The sequence below is a fragment of the Giraffa tippelskirchi genome, chromosome 4 (assembly GCF_054371585.1).
Source record: "Giraffa tippelskirchi isolate mGirTip1 chromosome 4, T2T-mGirTip1v1.2.pri, whole genome shotgun sequence".
NCBI lineage: Eukaryota > Metazoa > Chordata > Mammalia > Artiodactyla > Giraffidae > Giraffa > Giraffa tippelskirchi.
Genome location: NC_137278.1, coordinates 199,113,061 through 199,135,451, shown reverse-complemented (window position 1 = coordinate 199,135,451; position 22,391 = coordinate 199,113,061). Strand labels below are relative to the sequence as shown.

Below are 22,391 nucleotides of genomic sequence, written 5' to 3'. Positions count from 1 at the left end.
ACAGGGCTCCAAGTTCCTCCCTGTGCCCCCTTCTCACAGCCACCCCTTCCCAGAGGTAGGCTGGAGTCCAGCCTTGGGCGGAAAACTCACCCACAGTGGCCGCCGAGCCCGGGGAGAACCTGCCATCACAGAACTGGCCCAGGAAGGATGTCTTCCCCACGGAAGAGTTGCCCACGAACACGATCTTGAAGAGCCGGTCTGGGGTGGACGGGGAGCCTTCCTCCTGCAGAAGGCAGACAGTTGGGTCAACCACTAGGATGGTCACCAGTCCCCGCACCCACCACCCCCACCCCTCACCCATCCCTACGGCGTCCAGGGAGAGACCAGCAACCAGCAAGGGAGGCTGCTCCAGCCTCGGGTGCAGGAAGCTTCGGGCTCAGGGCACCAGGTCTCCTTCCAGCATCAGATGTGAGAAGAGAGACATGCATTCCAGCACCACTGATGCCCACGTGCTTGGCTGCAGACCCTGTGCTGGGCTGGGTTTGTGGCAGAGGGAAGGAGGCCATGTGTACAGAGTCACAGCATGACGTTCCAAGTATCCAGGGAGCACGGTCAGGGAGTCAAGTGTCTCGGGGTGCAGGGGGCTTTGGGCTGGGCCTTAAGGAGGATGTGGAGGTTTTCTGTAAGGAGTGATTAGGAAGGACAAGGTGGGGTGTTGGCAGGGAGACGGGGAGATAGAAAAAGAAGGCATATCTGTATCTCGGGGGGCAGAATCACCCCAGACGGGGGTCAGGCCTCTTATTTCTGCCCCATCACTGGAAGCCTAGACCAGATGGAGGATAAGCCTGCCTTCCTGCACACTACTCGCCATCCTATCTCACCAGCTTCATCTAGGGGCCCCATCTGCCCTCGAAATAAAAGAAGAAAAAAGAAACCCACACTCATTTTTTTAAAAAAAGCTTTAAAAATTAAAAGTGATAAATAGTAATTTTAAAAATTAGGAAACTTAGAAGAGAGGAAAATAATTACTCATGATTTATCCCACCACCCTGAAATGGCCATTGTTTCTATTTTGATGCATTTCTTTTAGTTTTTTTTCTATATAGATGACGCAATAGGTGATTTTTGAGAGCAATTTGAGATATTATATGTAATTTACTTATATTATTATACATAAATTTATATGTAATTTTCTATTTTTAATATATTATTAAATTATAAATAGCTTTCTGAATCGCCAAGGTTTTCTGAAAGTGTGATTTTTTAAAATTATTTTAAATTAATTTATTTATTTTTGGCTGAGCTGGGTCTTCATTGCTGTGAGGGCTTTTCTCTAGTTGTGGCAAGCGGGGGTTACTCTCTACTTGTGTTGCATGGGCTTCTCACTGCAGTGGCTCCTCTCGATGCAGAGCACAGACTCTTGGCTGCACAGCTTTGGTCATGGCAGCACACAGCCTCAGCAGTTGCAGCTCCCGGGCTCTAGAGCACAGGCTAGGTAGTTATGGCCCATGGGCTTAGTTGTCCCACGGCATTTGGAATCTTTCTGGACCAGGGATCAAACCCATGTTTCCTGCACTGGCAGGTGGATTCTTCCTCATTGAGCCACCAGGGAAGTCCTGAAAGTGTGATTTTTAACAGTGCTATAACAGTCTGTTCAATTAATATAGTCTAATTTATGGCCAACAAAGGTCCGTCTACTCGAAGCTGTGGTTTTTCCAGTAGTCATGTATATCTACTGGAGAGTTGTGAGAGTTGAACTATAAAGAAAGCTGAGCACCAAAGAACTGATGCTTTTGAACTGCGGTGTTGGAGAAGACTCTTGAGAGTCCCTTGGACTGCAAGGAGATCCAACCAGTCCATCCTAAAGAGATCAGTCCTGGGTGTTCTTTGGAAGGACTCATTTGAAAAGACCCTGATGCTGGGCAAGATTGAAGGCAGGAGGAGAAAGGGAGGACAGAGGATGAGATGGTTGGATGTCATCACTGACTCAATGGACATGAGTTTGAATAAACTCCAGGAGTTGGCAATGGACGGGGAAGCCTGGTATGCTGCGGTCCATGGGGTCGAAAAGAGTTGGACACGACTGAGCGATTGAACTAACTGAACTGAGGTGAATTTATGGCCTTATTGTTTTTTTCAATTGTGGCAAGACAATCTCCATCAGTAGTGTGGCAAATCCTGAGATGCCAGGCTATGCGCAGAACTTTCCAGAACATGGTCACGCTGCCCCTTCTCTGCCCAGCAGGGGGAGGGATCTGGAGCTGGCCAGTGCTTTACTCTGGGATGCTCCAGCCAGTAGGAAATGGACTTGCTCCAGGACACGGGGGATGGGATGGGAAGCCGGGCAAGGACCATCGTGGGTCCTTTCCCCCAACGATCATGAAGTCCAGAGAGCCACACGCTCGTTCAAACCCTGCTCTTAGGCCCTGCCTGCAATGCTGGCCGAGTGAGCAGGCTCTTTAGAATCCATTTAGAAGTGGATCTGGGGGAATTAGCTCCTCTCATGGACAAATACTGTAATGGAGCCACAGCCGGTATTAGCAGTTTCAGAGAAAAGCCATTAACAGCCTTTTGGGGAGAAATCAATTCCATGCCGTACTTAGGAGGGAATTCAAGGTCAATTATAGGAATTTAAAATCATCTTTAGAAAAAGAGAAAAGAAACTCAAGCTCAGAAACACCATCCCGGCCCCATGTTCTTTATTCCTACCCAAGCACCACTCTCTGCCAGCCTGGTGTCTCCACGGGTCATTTGTTTGAGACTAAAGCTCAGTGCAGCCATAGGTGTGTCCCAGGCCCGGGACGACGAGGAACATGAAACCCAGGCTGGAAGGAGATGGTCCAGGCCGCGGAGGTGGGGGCTGACCTTGCTCGGCGCTCTCCCCAGCCCCGCCCCAACCCTAGCAGAGCACTTACTTTGCAGACAGGATACCACCAACATGGTGATGGCTCAGCTGAGGCTACCTCACAGGATGGCTCAGCAGAATCCACTTCACATGAGTGGCGAAACTTCCCAGGGTCCACTATTAGCCCTTAACCTGGGGAACAATCCACCTGCCCACGACAGTGAGACAACCAAATTGTGGGGAGCAGGCTTGAGAAAGGATCTCCCCACTAGCAAGTCACGGGATCTGTTCTCATCCTCTTCAATGCCACTCTTTTTTTAAAAAAAAGCTTTAAAAAAATAAACATATTACAAGCTATTTTTTAAAATCAGGAAACTTAGTTGCGAGGAAAATAATAACTATTCATCATTTATCCCACCACCCTGAAATGACCACTATTCCTAAATTGATGCGTTTCTTCCAGGCGTTTTTCTACCTTCCCTTTTCACATTTGATGAATCAATATGTGTTTCTTGAGAGAAGTTGGAGGTATTATATATAATTTATTTATACTACTATGTATAGAATTAAATTTATATATAATTTTATATTTTTCATATATTATTGCGTGCATGTGTATGCTCAGTTGTGTCCAACTCTTTGTGACCCCATGGACTGTAGCCCACCAGGCTCCTCTGTCCATGGGATTCTCCAGGCAAGAATACTGGAGTGGGTTGCCATTTTATTCTCCAGGGGCTCTTCCCAACCCAAGGATCATATATTATTAGATTATGAATATTTTTCTGAGTCACTAAAGTTTTTTTAGTGACTAAAGAAAATACGATTCTTAAACGCACCATAACACTCTATTAAATGAATATAGTCTAATTTGTGTTCCTAGTGTTGCTTTTTCTATTGTTTGTTCTTATACACTTATATTCATCAATGAAATTTCTGTCTGATTTTAATTATTTCCTTAGGAACGGTTGCTAGAGGTAGAAATGCTGGTTACAGAGATGGCCATTTAAAGTTCTCGATTCCTATTCTCAAACTACTTTCCAGAAAGCTGGTTCCAACCGAGGGCTCAGCGGCCTTGGAGGGGACCCTCTGCTGAGGCTGCTGTGTGACTTCCAGCGGATATATTTCCTCTTGGCAGCAGTTTCTGCCCAGCTAAAGGGCAGCGCATGTGTGCAGCCCATGGGCTGGGGGTGGTGGCGGGGAAGCCAGAGTGGCGGGTGAGGGGCTGGGCTCCCGTCACTGCAGGGGGTGGAGGTGTGTGGCCTCGCGCTCTTGACTCTACTTCCCCACACTCCCAAGGGGGCATCAGGTCTCTGATGCCCCTCATCAGACAACTGCGAGGATCAAATGCCACCGCAGACAGGATGCTTCATCTCTTCCTTCACCCTGTCTCCCGTGGACCTCGTAACACTTCTTTCACCACCATCATGGGGTATTTAAAGCCCCATTTTGTGCCCATTGCCAGCCAGTGTGGCCTGTGCACTTTGGGGGATGTGGAAGGGTGTGTAGGGGGGAGGGCTCCGCCCACCAATCTCTCCGGGTCCCATGGCCCACGGTCCTTTACAAGCAGGGGTTTGTAGGCATGAGTGTTAATCCAGGCCCAAGAATGATAACCAAGGCCAAGAAGTCCCTATGCAGGGCTGGGAGAGGGCTGGCTGGCACACAGGCCAACGCACCACTGGACTACTCAGCTCTGAAGGCTGCCACGAGGCACGGGAGTTGTCCTAGAGGGTCCAGTCGTGGGCGCAGGGCTGAGGAGCTGATCCCATAGCCTGGGTCACAAACAGGGTGAGGAGTTTCATCAGTGATCCAGAGGAGGATGGTCTGTGTGCCTCCTTCTCCCGAGAACTCAGCAGGGAGAGCTGGAGGGGGCACGGCAGTGGGAGGAGGGTGGTGGAGGGTCACGCTGATGGGAGGAGCAGGAGGTCAGCTGATTAGGAGCTGAGAGGAGAGGGGTGGGGCACAGACCTCCCCAGCAGGGATGCACCTGCAGGGAGCGGTCGCAGAATGGACCAGAAGAGGGACCATGTTTAAAGTGCGTGCTATCTGATGTTCACGGCCCAGCAGAGGGTCCATCTTACTCCATGAAGGCTTTTAAATCTGAATTTCAGAAAAGAGTGCATAAGGTAGGGAGTGGGGCCAGCAACAGAAGTTGTTGTGAGAGGGTCCCCAGGCCCCCAAGTCTTTGTCATGATTCTCATGATGGAAGGAGATGGTGGTACCCAATGGACACAAACTCGGCACATGGCCAGGCCTGCTGCGTCTGATCCCTGAGCTGCCCTGGGCTCTTGGGCTCACGATCGAGGGACAAGGCACATGATGACCTACAAGCCAGCGTGGGAACACCCGTACCTCAGACAGAGCTTCTTTTCCAACGGGCTGCCCTCGGGGAGATGTGGGCATGAGTCCCAGAGGTTGGGCAGGTCCGCTTTGTCCATCCATCCCCTGGCCAGAGGCCTCCTCTTCTTCCAAGCATTTGCCCAGTGGCTGCTGAAAGCCGCCCCCCAGCAGCTGGGGCAGAGGGTCCTCTTCGATGGAGATGATCCTGCGGAGTGGCCGGGTGAGTGGTCCCCCGGCCCCCGGCTCCTCTTCTGTAAGGGGGCACCCACTCAGGCCCAGGGAGCTTCTCCGCCTCTGGATGCCAAATACATCCTCCTCCTCCTCTGACTGGCTGCTTGTGGAGGGGGGGACAAAGAGTGGGGACAATATCATAACATGTATCTGAGCGGAGGCTGGGGGCTGCCCAATGGCTTCTGTGACAGACAGTTGAGGAAGCACATGCTTTGGGGGCAGAGAGGAGCTAGGAACGGGAAAAGCAGACCCCGCATTCTCTAGCTCATTCACTGAATGTCTTTATCATGAAGGTGTGATGAAGGTGAAGAGGATGATAAAGGTGAAGGTGGTGAAGGTGAAGGCAGTGAAGGTGATGAAGGTGATGATAAAAGTGATGAAGATGGTAAAGGTGAAGGTGATGAAAGTGAAGAAGATGATGAAGGTGAAGGTGATGGTGGCTCCAGGTATTAAGCTAATGACACGGTCCTTGCTCTCAAGGAGCACTTGGCTCAGGGGTCTAGAGCCATCCTGACACACTCACTACACTGCTCCGTTTTGTGGCAGATGCCGCGAAGGAGAAGGAAAACTGTGAAGAAGGAGCATAACAGATGCGGAAACAAAGCCTCCTGGGTCAACAGTTGGTGGCCTTCTCCCAGGTCGGACACCAGCCCTTCTCAGCCGCATGCCCCCAAGTCAGATGCCAACTCTCCAGGCTGGTGTCCCTGCCCGGCTGCCCTGCCCACCTCCCTGATAAGCTGGTGCACAAACCAGACACGTTAGGGAAGCAGCCCTCAGGGAGGCAGGCGAGGGGGTCGCTGCTCTGGGGAGGGGGGCCCCAGCACAGCATGCATCCACGGGCTCAGGGCTGGCGAGGAAGCCAGGCAGGGCCCTCCGCCTGCTTCTTCTCTCTTTCTCCTGAGAGTCAGGAGTGAGCGGCCTCGGACGGTCTGAGCAGCCAGAAGCAGGAGGAGCAGGAGATGGAGGATTCGGGCGCTGGACGTGGGGTCAGTGCGCGGGCTGTGTCCTCGAGGCTTGAGAGCAAAGGCCCCCCGGGGCTCTCCTGGTGGGCCCCCTCATGCCACTGTGAAGAAGTCAACCTGAGGACAGTTTTACGGGAAGGGACTTGAGTCCAAAATCGAAACACACACACGAGGATTAGAAGAGAAAATGGAGCAGGAAGCGGTGGTAAGGCGACAGGGCCGAAGGACACAGAATATGCAGAATGAAGAAGCCCCTTCACTTTGCTCCCTGGCTTCTAGCATTTCTGGCTCCTAAGGACCAACAGCAGAAAGAAAAAGAAAAAAAACAAAAAACCGTGTATCACTGTTCGGAAGTTATGGACGATTCTGAAAGAGAAATAGGGATAGAGCACTTGCTCACAAAAGTGCTGACTTAGTTTGGTCCCCTGGTATAAAAGAAAGGATTTGTAGGAATTCAAGGATGCTTAGATTTACTGATAAAATCAGTTTGTCACAGAAACTGACTGTCACCTTTCAACAAATTTCTCTTACATTCTAACCAGCCTACTAAGGGCTCACCCACTTCAGCACACAATTTGTGTTCCCATCTGCTTTCTCTGCCTACACATACATGTGCAGGTGTGAGCGTATGTGAGTGACATGCATGCACACACATGCACTCACCCACTCACACACCCACACCCACACACTCACCAACTCACACACACACCCACTTACACACTCACCCACACTAACACACACACTCACACACATACTCATCCACTCACACACACTCACACCCACACCCACATCCACTCACACACACCCCACACACACGCACCCACTCATACACTCACCCACCCACTCACACATACCCCCACTCACATACACACTCTATCTCTCTCTCTCTCTCTCTCACACACACACACAGGCAGAGCATGGCTTTTTAAAGTCCTTGCAACCAGGAAAGAAATGGCTACTGAAATGATCCTAAAATGAAATGACCCTAAAACGAATTGTTTCTTGGCAAAAGCTTCTTCCTGGGGGATTTTCAAGCACTGTTACACTCTGGAGTACTATCACCATAGCATGACTAAGTTCCTCTTTGGTTTTGCCACCAAACGCTATATGTGAGCAGCGGAGAACAGGCACCTCTGCCAAAGTCTATGGGAATTCAGAGTTCTCAATATTGATTATTCATCTATTAATGTCTGTTTCCTCCTCTCAACTGTAGGTTCCTTGAAAGCAGAGATGGGGTTTATTTTGTTGACCCCTGTACCCCAGCACACAGCCTTGTGTCCTGCACACAGCAGGTACTCAATAATGGATATTAAGGGCAGGACTCATGCCTAATCCATCTTTGGAGCTTTGGAGGCTTCCTAGAACTCAAAGAAGGTCTGGTATGCAGTAGGCAATCAGGCAGTGCTTGTTGAGAGCACATATTCGATTCCAAGGAACCAAGAGGACTATTACTGCAGGATTTTGGCTCCCATGTTGCACCTCATAGTTCAGCTGTTTAGAAAAGGAATTGATCAAGTTCAAGATTTTGACAGATCAGTGGACTGACATCCCCAGGTCACCTCTGCTTTGCGTCTTTTTATTTCATGGTTGCTGTCCTCAGGCTTGCCCACATGGGCAAGTTTGCACAATCACTCCTGGGTTTGACACTCAGGGATCTGACCGTCTCTACCTCTCTGTGGCTATCATGGGCATGGAGCACATGATCCATAGAACAGAGGGCAGGGGACTAGCTTGCCTCTCTCCAGGAGCAATGGGCCACTCTTCTGGGGACTCCAGTGTTGTCCAAGAGCAACCAAGCACATTATCCCTGAGTTAATTAACTTTGAATTATTGAAAGGAGTCTGTGAAGTACAGACCCCATGCTCATCTGCAAAGGTAGTAATGATTAGAGATTCCATGAAGTAAGTGAAGTGTTAGTTGCTCAGTCGTGTCTGACTCTTTGTGACCTTGTGAACTATAGCCTGCCAGGCTCCTCTGTCCATGGAATTCTCTAGGCAATAATACTGGAGTGGGTAGCCATTCACTTCTCCAGGCGATCTTTCCGACCCAGGGATCAAACCCAGGTCCCCGGCATTGAAGGCAGAGTCTTTACCATCTGAAACATCAGGGAAGCCCATGGAGATTCCATACTCCACTATAATTACCCTTCAGACTCACACAGTCCTGTGCCTGGAAGACCAGGAGCATCCTTCTGCCCGACACACCACAGAGCCCTTGCCTAGCATTCCTGTCCTCCCTGTTGCTGACCCCTCTTCCTCCCACCCTCTCTGTCCCTGGGCTGATTTGCAGCTGCTCTTCAGCGCCCCCTGCAGGAACACTGCAGGCTGGGGCAGCCCAGGACCAACAACCTGTCCTGGGACTCACCCTGCACCTTGACATCAGAACAAGAAGGCACATGTCCTTCAAGATTCAACGGGCGTGCGTGTGGCTGACCCCAGGCTTCTCACCAGGGCCAACTGCACTCAGCACATGCTCAGAACCTGCTCCCAACCCTGCAGGGCCAAGAACAGATAACAGGTAAGCAAAGTGGGATGGCTTACCTTCTGAGCATCCCTGTGCCGTCCACATATTTGCCGATCACAGAGCCGGATCGCTGCTTCCACCTTGCCTTGGAAGCAGCTGTGTTTTCCCTGGCCGCCTTGTCTTTCTGGGGAAACACAGAATGCCCTCAGATCCTCGCCCACTGATTCGTCCCAGTGTGTGAGCAGAAAAGGGCTCAATTTCCTGACCTCATAGATCAGGCTTGAAATAAAACCCTAAAGTAAGCAAGTGATGGCCTGGACTCCTTGCTAGCCTTTACCCACTTTCCTTTCGCTGTCATCTCTCAGTAGAATTCCTTCACCTCCTGTCTAATAATTTAATTGAAGGAACCAGTTTAGAGCCCCAGGGTCTGGGAGGTTACCCTTCACAGGAGAAGTGATCATTTGCAAGAGGATAAATCAGTTCAGTTCAGTTCAGTTGCTCAGTCATGTCGGACTCTTTGCGACTGCATGGACTGCAGCACTCCAGGCTACCCTGTCTATCACCAATTCCCGAAGCATGCTCAAACCCATGTCTGTTGAGTCGGTGATGCCATCCAACCATCTTGTCCTCTGTCATCCCCTTCTGCTCCTGCCTTCAATCTTTCCCAGCATCAGGGTCTTTTCCAACAGGTCAGTTCTTCGTATCAGGTGGCCAAAGTTCTGGAGTTTCAGCTCCAGCATCAGTCCTTTCAATGAATATTCAGGACTGATTTCCTTTAGGAGAGACTGGTTGGATCTCCTTGCAGTCCAAGGGACTCTCAAGAGTCTTCTCCAACACTGCAGTTCAAAAGCATCAGTTCTTCTGCCCTTAGCTTCCTTTATAGTCCAACTGTCAAATCCATACATGACTATAGGAAAAACCATAGCTTTGACTAGATGAACCTTTGTTGGTAAAGTAATGTCTCTACTTTTTAATATGCTGTCTAGGTTGGTCATAGTTTTTCTTCCAAGGAGCAGGCATCTTTTAATTTCATGACTGCAGTCACTATCTTCAGTGATTTTGGAGCCCCTCGCAAAAAGTCTCTCACTGTTTCCATTGTTTCCCCATCTATTTGCCATGAAGTGATGGGACCAGATGCCATGATCTTCATTTTTTGAATGTTGAGTTTTAAGTCAACTTTTTCACTCTCCTCTTTCACTTTCATCAAGAGGCTCTTTAGTTATTCTTCGCTCTCTGCCACAAGGGTGGTGTCATCTGCATATCTGAAGCTATTGATATTTCTCCCAGCAATCTTGATTCCAGCTTGTGCTTCATCCAGCCCAGCATTTCGCATGATGTTCTCTGCATATAAGTTAAATAAGCAGGATGACAATATACAGCCTTGTATATTGGCTGGCCGCCTTTCCGAATTTGGAACCAGTCCGTTGTTCCATGTCCAGTTCTAACTATTGCTTCTTGACCTGCATACAGATTTCTCAGGAGGCAGGTCAGGTGGTATGGTATTCCCATCTCTTTCAGAATTTTCTAGTTTGTTGTGATCCACAGAGTCAAAGGCTTTGGCATAGTCAATAAGTCAATAAAGCAAAAGATGTTTTTCTGGAACTCTCTTGGTTTTTCGATGATCCAACAGATGTTGGCAATTTGATCTCTGGTTCCTCTGCCTTTTCTAAATCCAGCTTGAACATCTGGAAGTTCATGCACTATTGAAGCCTCGCTTGGAGAATTTTGAGCATTACTTTGCTAGCATGTGAAATGAGTACAATTGTGCGGTAGTTTGAACATTCTTTGGTATTGCCTTTCTTTGGAACTGGAATGAAAACTGAACTTTTCCAGTCCTGCGGCCACTGCCGAATTTTCCAAATTTGCTGACATATTGAGTGCAGCACTTTAACAGCATCATCTTTTAAGATTTGAAATAACTCAAATGGAATTCCATCACCTCCACTAGTTTTGTTCGTAGTGATGCTTCCTAAGGCCCACTTGACTTCGCATTCCAGGATGTCTGGCTCTAGGTGAATGATCACATCATTGTGGTTATCTGGGTCATGAAGAACTAAATGTAGGATGCACAGAAAAGACTCTGTGCATCTTTTAGTCACACACACTCTACAGTGGAGCTTCAGTCTCTCTTAATTTTCAAAGCCCCAGATGCTGCTGTTGTTGTTCAGTTGCTCAGTCGTGTCCGACTCTTTGTGACCCCATGGACTGCAGCACACTAGGCTTCCCTGTCCTTCACTGTTTCCTGGAGCTTGCTCAAACTCAAGCCCATTGAGTCGGTGATGCCATTCAACCATCTCATCCTCTGTCACCCCCTTCTCCTTCTGCCCTCAATCTTTCCCAGCATCAGGGTCTTTTCCAATGAGTCAGCTCTTCACATCAGGTGGAGCTTCAGCTTCAGCACCAGTCCTTCCAATGAATTTTCAGGGTTGATTTTCTTTAGGATTGACTGGTTTGATCTCCTTACTGTCCAAGGGACTCTCAGGACTGTTCCACCACAATTTGAAAGCATCAGTTCTTCATTGCTCAGCCTTCTTTATGGACCAGCTCTCACATCAGTACATGACTACTTGAAAAACCATGTGAAGTGAAGTCACTCAGTTGTGTCCAATTCTTTGCAACTCCATGGCCTATACAGTCCATGGAATTCTCCAGACCAGAATACTTGAGTGGGTAGCCATTCTCTTCTCCAGGGGATCTTCCCAACCCAGGGATTGAACCCAGGTCTCCTTCATTGCAGGCAGATTCTTTACCAGCTAAGCTACCAGGCAAGCCCTGGAAAAACCATAGCTTTGACTTTATGGAACTTTGTTGGCAAAGTGATGTCTCTGCTTTTTAATATGCCATCTAGGTTTGTCATAGATTTCCTTCCAGACAGGAGGATCAATTAGCCCAGTGTCCTGTCCACAGCTACGAAGCTAGAACAGAGTATTTCAGATCTTTTGTGGAAGGAGGCTAGGTGAGATACTTTCTCACGTGTCCTCAGTGGAGAGCCTGGTGGAGCTGGGGGCTTGCAGCCCCTCTCCAAGGCTCCCTAACAGATGTCTTCCAGATGAGAGGGACTCGGATCACAGAAGAGTCTCTCATTAATCAGCCAGTCCCACGGTTCTGAGTGATCTTTAATGAGAGAAGGAAGGGTGGTCATGCTCCCAGGGCCCCAGAAAGTATGGCTGTGATTCCCAATTAATCTTTAATTATTATCCAACATGAACATTTTATCCTCTTTCTTCTATTCCCCATGAAGGTTCTCAATTCCATTCCCTTCTCAAAACAGAATGAGTTTGGCAGGGGAAGGGAAGCAAGGTCAAGGGATTAGGGTGACATTTGGCAGGAAGTTTTAAAATAAATTCAGTGTTACTTCTAAAACAATTATAACCATTGTCACCATCAAACAAACATGTGTAGGCTTAAGCCTTGCTCTAATAGTACACATAGGTGGGTGGCAGAGACGTGTTGCTGCCAGCTGGGGATAGAAGAGAGACGGTTATGTGCAAGGTCCCTAAGGGGTTTGCAGCTACAAACCAGCTTAGACCAAATGAGGGGCAAGCTAGCTGCCAGGTGCTGACTGCATTTAGGGAACTAACAGCTGAGGGACTAGCACAAGACCTCCTTTTCCAAGAGGCTTTCACACACACACACACACACACACACACACACACACACACACAAATCCCTATACACTACTATGTGTAAAATAGCTAGTGGTGGTGGTGGTGTTTAGTCGCTTAGTCGTGTCCGACTCTTTGTGACCCCATGGACTGTAGCCCACCAGGCTCCTCTGTCCATGAGATTTCCCAGGCAAGAATACTGGAGCGGGTTGCCATTTCCTTCTCCAGGGGATCTTCCTGACCTGGGGATCGAACCCATGTCTCCTGCATTGGCAGGTGGGTTCTTTACCACTGAGCCACCAGGGAAGTTCAAAATAGCTAGTATAAACACAAGGAACTATATAACACAAGGAGCTCAGCCTGGTGCTCTGTGACCACCTAGACAAATGGGATGGGGGGAATAGGAGGGAGGCTTAAGAGGGAGAGAATACACATATAGTTATGGCTGATTTGTGTTGTTTATGGCAGAAACCAACACAACATTATATCCTTCAACTAAAAAAAAAACCCTACAAAATGGAAAAAAGGAGAAGAATTCCCTTTCCTCCTGTGATCACTGGGGTCGTGGACCAAAGAGGCTAACGATTTACCCAAAGTCACACGTGAAATTCACGATGCATAATCCTGATAGAATGTCACATGGATCCATCCTATCCCCCTTTTTCTTCCCTTCAGAGCATCCAACAGCTACTGTCTAAAGGGGAGGATGATAGGAGACCCCGAAAGTCTAGATTCTGCTTAATGCATTTGCGAATGAAAATCTTCATATAAATAAAGGATTTTTGTGCTATTTGGGAAGTATGTAGGTTTAGAGGAGCAACGGTCCCCATAGGATTAAAAAATTGTATATAAAATCAACTATGCAAATGATGAAATACACATTTTAATTTGCTCTATGTCAGTCTAAAATGTAAAGTTTTCATCAAGACATCAAAATCTTAATGAAGAAAAAACCAGAACATTTTGGTTTAAAAGTACTGGTAACATTTCAACTCATCATTTCCACGTTCAAAAAGTGAGGGACCCTCCCAAGTATTCCAGTCTCATGATGCCAAAAGAAAAGTGTGTCACTCCACAGAAAATTAACACACTGTGACCTTATAGGTCACACTGAACTTTTACTACTTTTGAAAAATCTTATGCCACCGTTCTGCCCACACGAAGGTGCAGCCAGACCCCAAGCCTCGGGACCATCTTGGGCCAGTCCCAGCACGGCCTGGCTGTCACCGGACCCCAGTCCTTGTCTTCCCCCTGCCACACGGAGGGGGCACCGGCCACTTACCTGGAAACGTATGTCCTGCTCATCCCGAAGATGCTTGTTCCTTTCCCTGCAGATGGAAAGGGGAATCTGTTCAAACATGGGGCCTGCGGTCAACAGATCCACAGCACTGGTTTGGCGGTCAGATGGGTGCAGAGGACGGCTGTGCGTGCAAGACCCAGGGAGGGTGTGGAACCGCTTTCCTTAGGGATGGTGGCTAAGGGCAGAGGGTGATTGTGTCTATGTCAGGTCAGAGGCAGGGGGACAGAATGGCCTTATGGGCATTGGCCTTAGAGCCACTTGGCATCTAGGCTCCCCTCAACTGGTTGGGGGACCAGGTGAGGCACAGAGAGGCTCCAGGCTGGGACTCTGAACAGACACTGGTGGTGGTTTAGTTGCTAAGTTATGTCCGACTCTTGCGACCCCATGGACTGTAGCCCACCAGGCTCCTCTGTCCATGAGATTCTCCAGGCAAGAATACTGGAGTGGTTGCCATTTGCTTCTCCAAGGGATCTTCCCGACCCAGGAGTTGAACCTGGGTCTCCTGCATTGGAGGCAGATTCTTTCCCAACTGAGCTATAAGGGAAGCCTTAGTCTCCATTAAAAAGACCCACAAATGTTGGCAGAGCAGTGCCTTGTCAGCTTCCCCTGCTCACTCATGCTGTATCTGCCCTTGTATTTTTTCAAACCACAAATAGCAAAAAGGGGAAAAGCCCAAACAAGTGTGTTCCTGTGCATCTTGTTCTCTGCCTTCACTAAATCCTTCCTGAGAATCCAGATCTCCTCTCACACCGATGAGAATGCGGCCACCTAAGAAAATCCCTTCCATCTTCCCGGGCTTTTGAATCACATCTTAAGTGAAGAAATCTGAGATGCATTCTCTTTGAAGAATTTTTCTATTTGGTGGCATCAAAGATGCCAGACACAGAGATCTTACCTCGCTTTCAAATTAAAAAAAAAAAAAAACTAAACTAAAAACTTTAATAAGGTAGCTGATTCAAACCCGCTTGCAATTTAAAACATTAGAACCCAAATTTCATCACAATTTCCCAAGAAGTGTTTTGCGGGCAGCAGGTGAAGTAACTTAGAAACCTCAGAGGCAAAATTGAAAATTCCATCTTTGCCCACACCCGGTTGAGTTTGGTCATCTAGGGGGAGTTTTTTGAGCATATTCCAAACCAAATCAAACCAGTGAGCTTTGAATTTACAGTAAGCTTAATAGGCTGAGAAAACTCCTATCTTGCTGCCCTATTTGTGATTCATTTACTCATTCAACATACGCAAACAGAATGTGGCAGGATAAAGGGCATGAGCGGCTGGGGATTCATTTCTGGCTCCGGCAGCGAGTGTCTGTGTCACGTTGGTAAATTACTTCATTTCTCTGATACCTGCTTCCTCTTGGGTGAACTCTTGTATTAACAACCCTCCAACTTCCCAGGTTTTGTTGAAGCCGAAGCAGACTCTACGTCTGACATGGACGAGATGCTCAATCAATTCAGTTCTCTCTTACCTGAACAAGTACCATGCCAGGCACCCAGAAGAATGGGGAAGTGCCTGCCTGCAGAGGCACAAACTGGAGAGGGGGGTGGGCACCTGTGTAAATGGACCAAACATAGTGGAGAGGTGGTGCTCAGCTGTCCAACAGGATGCTGGGGACCAAGGGAATGAGGGTGCTCTCTCAGCAGACAGGTGAGACTCTGGCAGGGAGGGCACCCTCTGGGCTCTGGGATGAGCACATACCTCAGGAAATCCAACTGCTTCAGGAGCCCCGACTTCTCCCGCTGCAGACTCTCGGTGACGCGGTACACTTCCCTGAGGGGTACAAGAGGGCAGTGATGAGTGACCACACCAGGTGGGGCACTGCCAGGGTGCGAGGCAGTGATGAATCAGACCCGGGAGGTGGTACTCGGGCTGGTCCTCCGCTGGAGAGCAGGGCCTCGTGCAGGGGCTTATACCAGGAACCAGTCATCTCAGGCACTGATTTGGAAGGTGAACTTATCCCCATTTTACAGACACAGATCACAAGACAGGTTCACTAACTCTCCCAGGACAACCCAGGACTGAGCCAGGGTCCTAATCCAGACCCTGGTCCCAAGGATACTGCTTCATGATGACTGTACTGTCTTCTCAGGCTCCCAGTGGTCCTGCTCTGCCCAGAGGTTAGGGAATCAGAATCAACTCTCTTTTCCAGAGAGCAGAGCTAGTGCTTCCTCACCCTCCACCCCAACCTCCACCACGCTGGTTTAATTTATTTTCAGGAGCTACTGAAGAATCACTGTCCTTTCTCCACCTTCCCTCAACAGTCTCCAATGTGTTCCCGAAGATCTGGAATTTCCACTCTTGCGCATTCATTTCTTTGACTAAAATTTCCATCTGTAGCTACAAAGCAGAGATTTAATGTATCAGTCATAATCCATCGTACACATCACAGTGTGAGCGTGTCAATAGAGGATTTGGGGGAAGGGAAGAGAGAGGCTGAGAGATACCCTCGGGGTGGCTGAAGGGCAACTTAGGCTGCGAGGTGGGGCTATATGTGCTGTGTTTGCCTTTGTATTCTCACCGCAATGTCTGGCTTGAAAGCTGCAGTTAGCAAACAGCAGCCGGAAGAAAGGAGAGAAGGCTAAAGGAGGGGCCGGAGGGAAGAGGGCAGGGAGGGAGGGAAGAAGAGAGATGGAAGGGGGGAGGGAGTGGTGTCGAGGAATTCAGCCTCTCTCAGAAAGGGAAAAAATAGAGAATGGGGTGATGCTGGAAAATCAACCTTGCTTAACTGTGCAAGTCTGCCTCCATCCTTCCCTCTGTGCTCTGTCCTGCAGTTCAGAGATGTTAAATCTCCTCTAGGCTTATGGCAAAGGGTCCAAGGTTCCACATTTCCAAGCCACAGCCTAGTTTTAGAGCAGGAAGCAACTTGCGCCCGATAAACGCATCGCTGCCATGGGCTGCCTGGAGGGTGCGCAGACTGAGCTGGGCAAGGACTGTCCCCCCGACCAGCCTGCCCATGTCACCACTGTGCTTGCTGGGGCCGCAGGACGCACCCGCCAAGCTCGTGATCTCCTGATTCCTTTGGCAGTATCTGTGGATTTTTCCCCTTTATGGAATAATTAGAAAGTCAATTGGCAACAGTAACAAACTGTCTCAAACTCTCAAGTTCACCTCAGACAATCCTAATTAAGCAAAAGAACTTCTCTGGCTCCTGCAGAGCTGCGAACTCCCAACATTTTATTACCAATTATATTTAATTTCAACTTGAGGGAAAACAATGTCTCTCCCATTATCCACGCTGGGTCCATAAGCCCCAGCCTGGGACTCTGCTCCGACTGACTGGCACTAAGTGAACATACCTGCCAGCTTGCTCCTTGGTTCCCTGGAGCCAAGGTTGCCTCCGCTGGCTTTGGGGCTCCCCAGCCCCCACCCCGCGTCCTGCTTCTTCCCGGGAGCAGATGGCTTTCCCCGCTGAGGACAGTCACTCAGTGGAGACCTGAGGGCTGGGGTCTCACAGTGTTTGTGCAAGTGTGAGTGCGTGCGTGCTCAGTCATGCCCGACTCTGTGTGACCCCGTGGACTGTAGCCCACCAGGTTCCTCGTCCATGGAATTCTCCAGGAAAGAATATTGGAGTGAGTTGCCATGCCCTCCTTTAGGGGATCTTACCGACCCAGGGATCGAACCTGTGTCTCCTGTTTCTCCAGCATTGGCAGGCAGGTTCTTTACTGCTGAGACACCTGGGAAACTCCACAGTATTTGATGGAGGGGCCAAGTCCTCCACGATGAAGAGGACCTCATTCTAGCCCTCCTCTGGCCCTGCTGACACGGCACCAGGTGACCCTGGCACCGTGACAACACACACATATACACACCCGTATGTGGTACGTATCAGGGCACACATGCGGCTGTTTGTCTAGTAGACATACAGATATCCACCTATCTAAACATACACACACACACACACACTCACATATATTCAGATAGATTTTGGGGGTCTTAACAAAAAGAAAAGCATTTCTGAAAAAAAAGAAATAAAGATACTTAGATATTTAACAAAATGCCCCTGAACGTCCTTCTGATCTAGACACTCGACAAGTTTGTGTCTGGCTGACGGGTGAAGGGTAAAGCACAGAGCTTGCCATTTCATGGTAGCAGCTGGGGAGAGGTTTACCACCACCCAGAGGGAAGGGCTGTCAGCCTGGTTTTTATCAGCAAGAAATATGGAGCGTTCTCCAAAGGATCTGTCAAGTGAAAAACGCAGGCTGATGTATAGCAGTGCACTGCCACTGTGTGTGTGCTCAATTGTGACCCCATGGACTGTAACCCCTCAGGCTCCTCTGTCCATGGGATTCTCCAGGCAAGAATACTGGAGAAGGTTGTCATGCACTCCTCCAGGAGATCTTCCCCACCCAGGGACTGAACCTGCATCTCTTACGTCTCCAGCGTTGGCAGGTGGGTTCTTTACCATTAGCGCCACCTGGAAGTGTCTGTGTGTGTGCGCATACACCCTGGAAGGATCCACAAGAAGCCTCAACCAGTGGCCTCCTACTCACAGGAGGCCAGGAGTCAGGGGGTGGGGGTGCAAACCACTTTGAATTTTGTGCCTTGTCATAAACCACCTGCCCCAGATACAAATTGATTAACAAAATAGACAGAGATGCTGCTTTTCAGCTGACCTTCATCTCTCCTCTGACTGTTCCTTCTTCATCTCGTTTTAAAATCTAGCTCTCCTTCCTTGGGCGTCTTCAGAGAACAGGAAGACTCATTTTCCCGACCTGAGATCCAGTTGACATGTGACGGGGCCTGATGATCTAGAGGCGGGGCCTGATGATCTAGAGGCGGGGCCTGATGATCTAGAGGCCCGCTGTCCTCGCTCCCCGCTGCTCCGGAGAATCACCCGGCAGTCAGACATCTCTGGGGACACACAGCATGGGAGGACGAGGCTCTGACCTTGCTTTCTGGCACTGTGTAGCTGTGTGACGGCAGGTTGCTCGCTACCCCTCTCTGAGCTTCCATTCTCCATTTGTGAAATGGAGAGGTGGCTTCCAGCACGAAGGTCCTGTCTGTACTGCTTGTCAGGGGTCCTGCTCTACGGAGGCCACGCTAAGCCTCTCCCTGCCCTTCTCGCCTGTCTCCCTGGACAAGACACGCTCTCCTGGGCTCCAGCAGGCTCTCCGGCTGCACAAGCCGCCGCAAGCCCCTTCAAAACAAGCCATGAAGGTTCTGCACTCATTTATCTCTCCCTCCTAGCCCCTCCTTCCCTCTTTCAATTCCCGGCCTCCAGAGATTGTGTCTCTGGCTTGCTTGATGAAGATAAGGCTTCAGAAAGATTTTAATCTTTACACCGTGATTGGTTTCCCCGGCTCTGGTGCTTAGCTTTGGTGTTTACTTCCAATTGCAGGCCTCACGCCTGTGCTTTCGGATGTTTGTTGCTTTTAGGCCTTGATTGAATTTTAAGAGCCCGAATCCTTAATTCTATTTATAAAGTTAAGCACCTTGTTGATCCGCTCTCAATGGGGAGGAACTGATTTTGCTTGTTTCCAATGAAATACACCGTTCCTCCACCCGGTATCCGAGCCTTGGAACTGGACTGGTTTTGCTTTAAGCCAGAGGCTAGGGAAGACATCTATTTTTCAACTGGAGGGATCTTCCTAGGGTAAAAAACTCCAAATCTAAACACATGTCCTGCTTCTCACCCTGAATCAGTCCCAAATCATACAAAACACTACACATGAGCCAGACAGCAGAACAATCTGATTTAGGCTAATGGCTTCTCAGGTGGCAGAGTGGTAAAGAATCTACCTGCCAATACAGGAGACACAAGAGAGCGGGTTCGATCCCTGGATCAGGAAGATCCCCTGGAGGAGGGCATGGCAACCCACTCCAGTATTCTTGCCTGGAGAATCCCATGGACAGAGGAGCCCGGTGGGCTATAATCCAAAGGGTTGCAAAGAGTCAGACATGACTGAGCACACACACTTCCTGCAATGGACCAAGGTTTTGCCAGGGGTCAGAGAGAGGCAGGGCTTTATCAGCAAACCAAGCCCAGAGACACGGGGCTGCCCCCACAGGGCGCACACAGAGGAAGGCTGGTGGCGAAAAAATGGGCAGAGCTGGGATGCCGCTGCCAGGGCCCTGTCACATGCCCTGTGACACGCTGCACACGAATGGCACGCTGACCTGGGAAGAATTCCCGGCCCGCCGTGGCCTCCAGGGTCAATGTCTGGCCACTCCCCTCACTCAGTATCTTTCCCCAGACTGCCTGCTACTTGGCTGGATAACGTCTTCCTGATCGTTTAATACATTTTCCGAGAACAAGGCTGCATGTTTCTTGTCAATCCTAGGTAATGCCTGGCACAGAGCTGGTCTGCTTCGTAGCTCAGGGTTCCAGAAGAAGGTTAGAAGAGGGACCGAGAAACCCCATCCCCACGTTACGAGCAAGGAGAAGGGTTGAGGGGGCGGGGGGGGGGGATACTCATAGGCTCAGAGCAGGGGACCAATGCGGAGGGCAGCGTCCAGGCGGCGCAAGGGTCACACTCACATCTCCTTCTCCTGGTGGAGCTTGTGGGCCTCTTGCCGGAGGCTCTCCAGCTGCTGCTGGGCGTCCTGGAGCTCCCGGGATGTCCGCTCCAGCTCCCGTGCCAGCTCCCGGTTGGTGAGTCTCAGCTTGGTGTTCTCAGCCTTGGTCTCGTGCTTGTCATTGTGCAGGGCGCTGCACTGGCCTTCCAGCTGAAAAGGCGGAAGCGGGCGTGCAGGGGGAGTGATGAGGGACCAGCTCTGTCAGGCTGCCTCTCCCGGCCCCGCCTGGCTTCCTCCACATGGTGGGCAGCAGCTCTTGCTACTGCCCCTCACCGCCCTCCAGCCTCAGTCAGCTTCGTCCTTCCCCTCAGTTCACACACACACACACACACACACACACACTTCCGGGGGCAGGAAGGAGCTTCCAGAGCACTCCTGTCTCTCTCCTGTCTCCACGGGGCTACTAAACAGTCTGGGGAGGACTTCCCTGGTGGCCTAGTGGTTGAGAATTCACCTGCCAATGCAAGAGACATGGGTTCAATCCCTGGTCCAGGAAGATTCCACATGCCAAGGCACAACTAAGCTACAACTATTGAGCCCACGCTCTAGAGCCCGGGAGCTGCAACTGCTGAGCCTGTGTCCTAGAGCCCGTGCTCCACAAGAGAAACCATCACAATGAGAAGCCCTCAAACCATGACAAAGAGTAACCCCGACTCACTGAACTAGAGAAAAGCCCATGAGCAGCAATGAGGATCTGGCATAGCCAAAATTAAATCAATTTTTTAAAGCAACACTGTTTTAAAAAAAAAAATAGTCCTGAGAGGGGGCTGCACCGTTCAGAAAGACCATCATCTGTCCCTCTATCCCAGTGCTGACGACCATCGTCTCACCAGTGGCCTCATCAATGTCTTAAGCTCTCATGAAATCCCTCCTGTCCTCCACACCAGTTGCTTTCCCTTGTTCCTTGATGGAGGTGGAAACTGTTAAGTGTTGTTCTTCACACAGCCACCTTCCCCGGTCATGAATCCTGAATATCAATCTATTTATTCCCTTTTCCTCTCTCAGCTAAACAAGTCTGAGTCCTTTCATCCAGACAAGTTTGCCATGGTAGCCACAAATCCTGCAAACCCTTAGGAAATAGCTCAAACAGGTCCAACCAAACATGGACCTTTTCTCATGTTCCTAAAGCAACTAAACACCTTAAGGTTTTTCTGGCTGGTGATTAGTCTGTACAGAGCTTCTGACCCTCTTACCAGAGGAAGACTCAAAGCAAGGCACACAGATCATAATGGATTTAGTTGAAAGAATGTGGCCAGTAAAAGAAAAAGGAAGCACAAACAAGGACGTCTGTGCCAATCTCAAGAGGCCCCTGAGTAATCAGGCAAGCATGCAGTAATTAAGTCTAGTGGCAATTATTCATTGAAGGGATAAATCTATTTGTGAAGAACTTAATACATAACAGTAAGGAGGAGAAGGGGGAGGAAAAGCCAGGTATGACTGTGCAGGGGGGATGGGGAGGCAGCTGGCAGTTCCGGACGTTGGGAGCATCTCGCTGCAGGAGAAAAACCAAAATCTGCGGGCTGGGGATTCGCAGGAGTGGAACTGTCTTCCAGCCTTAGCATGGGGTGTCTTCAAGCGTATTTTAATGTGCTGCTAAAAATATCCCTCTCTTTTCAAATGGAAGCAATGTGTCTGGGTCTGTCCAGGGCTGGATTCCTTCCAGCACCAAACAAAACAAAACAGGAGGCCAAGTGGCAAACGGTCCTCTCTCTACCTGTGAGCCCCTTGCTTTGAAAAGGAGGTTTGTCTAGGTTTCCCTGGTGGCTCAGATGGCAAAGAATCTGTCTGCAATGCAGGAGATCCAAGTTCCATCCCTGGGTCAGGAAGATCCCCAGGAGAAGGGAATGGCAATACACTCCAGTAATTCTGCCTGAAGAATTCCATGGACAGAGGAGCCTGGCGGGCTACAGTCCATGGGGTCACAAAGAGTCAGACATGACTTAGTGTCTGACTTTCATTTTTCACTTGCCCAGAGAGTCCATCTCTCTGGGGTCCTGTGCCAGGCTCTCCCAGACAAGATGGATGGACACAGGGATACTGCCCAGCCTGTCTCTGCTGGGGACAGGTGCATCAAGGGAGCATCTGGTGTCTGCATCGATTCTGCGGGGTGATGGGAGCAGTTGCAAAGGGGCTGATGCACATTTTCTGGGTGCATGGGAAGAGAAGGAGCGGACAGATGGACCTTTGAGGAG

At 49.6% G+C, this 22,391-nt stretch overlaps 1 protein-coding gene across 7 annotated transcripts in view; it reads right to left on the bottom strand.

Annotated features, from left to right (window-relative positions):
• CRACR2A (calcium release activated channel regulator 2A) overlaps positions 1 to 22,391 on the bottom strand; it is a 152,845-nt gene that overhangs the window by 26,603 nt on the left and 103,851 nt on the right. For 4 of the 7 annotated variants that reach the window (XM_081593891.1, XM_081593894.1, XM_081593896.1 and 1 more), the window contains exons 8-13: positions 20,162 to 20,349; positions 15,382 to 15,453; positions 13,666 to 13,711; positions 8,856 to 8,962; positions 5,135 to 5,453; positions 91 to 223 (exon numbers count right to left, since the gene is read on the bottom strand). In XM_081593891.1, the coding sequence (XP_081450017.1) occupies positions 91 to 223; positions 5,135 to 5,453; positions 8,856 to 8,962; positions 13,666 to 13,711; positions 15,382 to 15,453; positions 20,162 to 20,349 (865 nt within the window). Of the gene's footprint in view, positions 1 to 90; positions 224 to 5,134; positions 5,457 to 8,855; positions 8,963 to 13,665; positions 13,712 to 15,381; positions 15,454 to 20,161; positions 20,350 to 22,391 lie in introns of all 7 variants that reach the window. The other 3 variants (XM_081593892.1, XM_081593890.1, XM_081593893.1) reach the window with 1 other exon arrangement.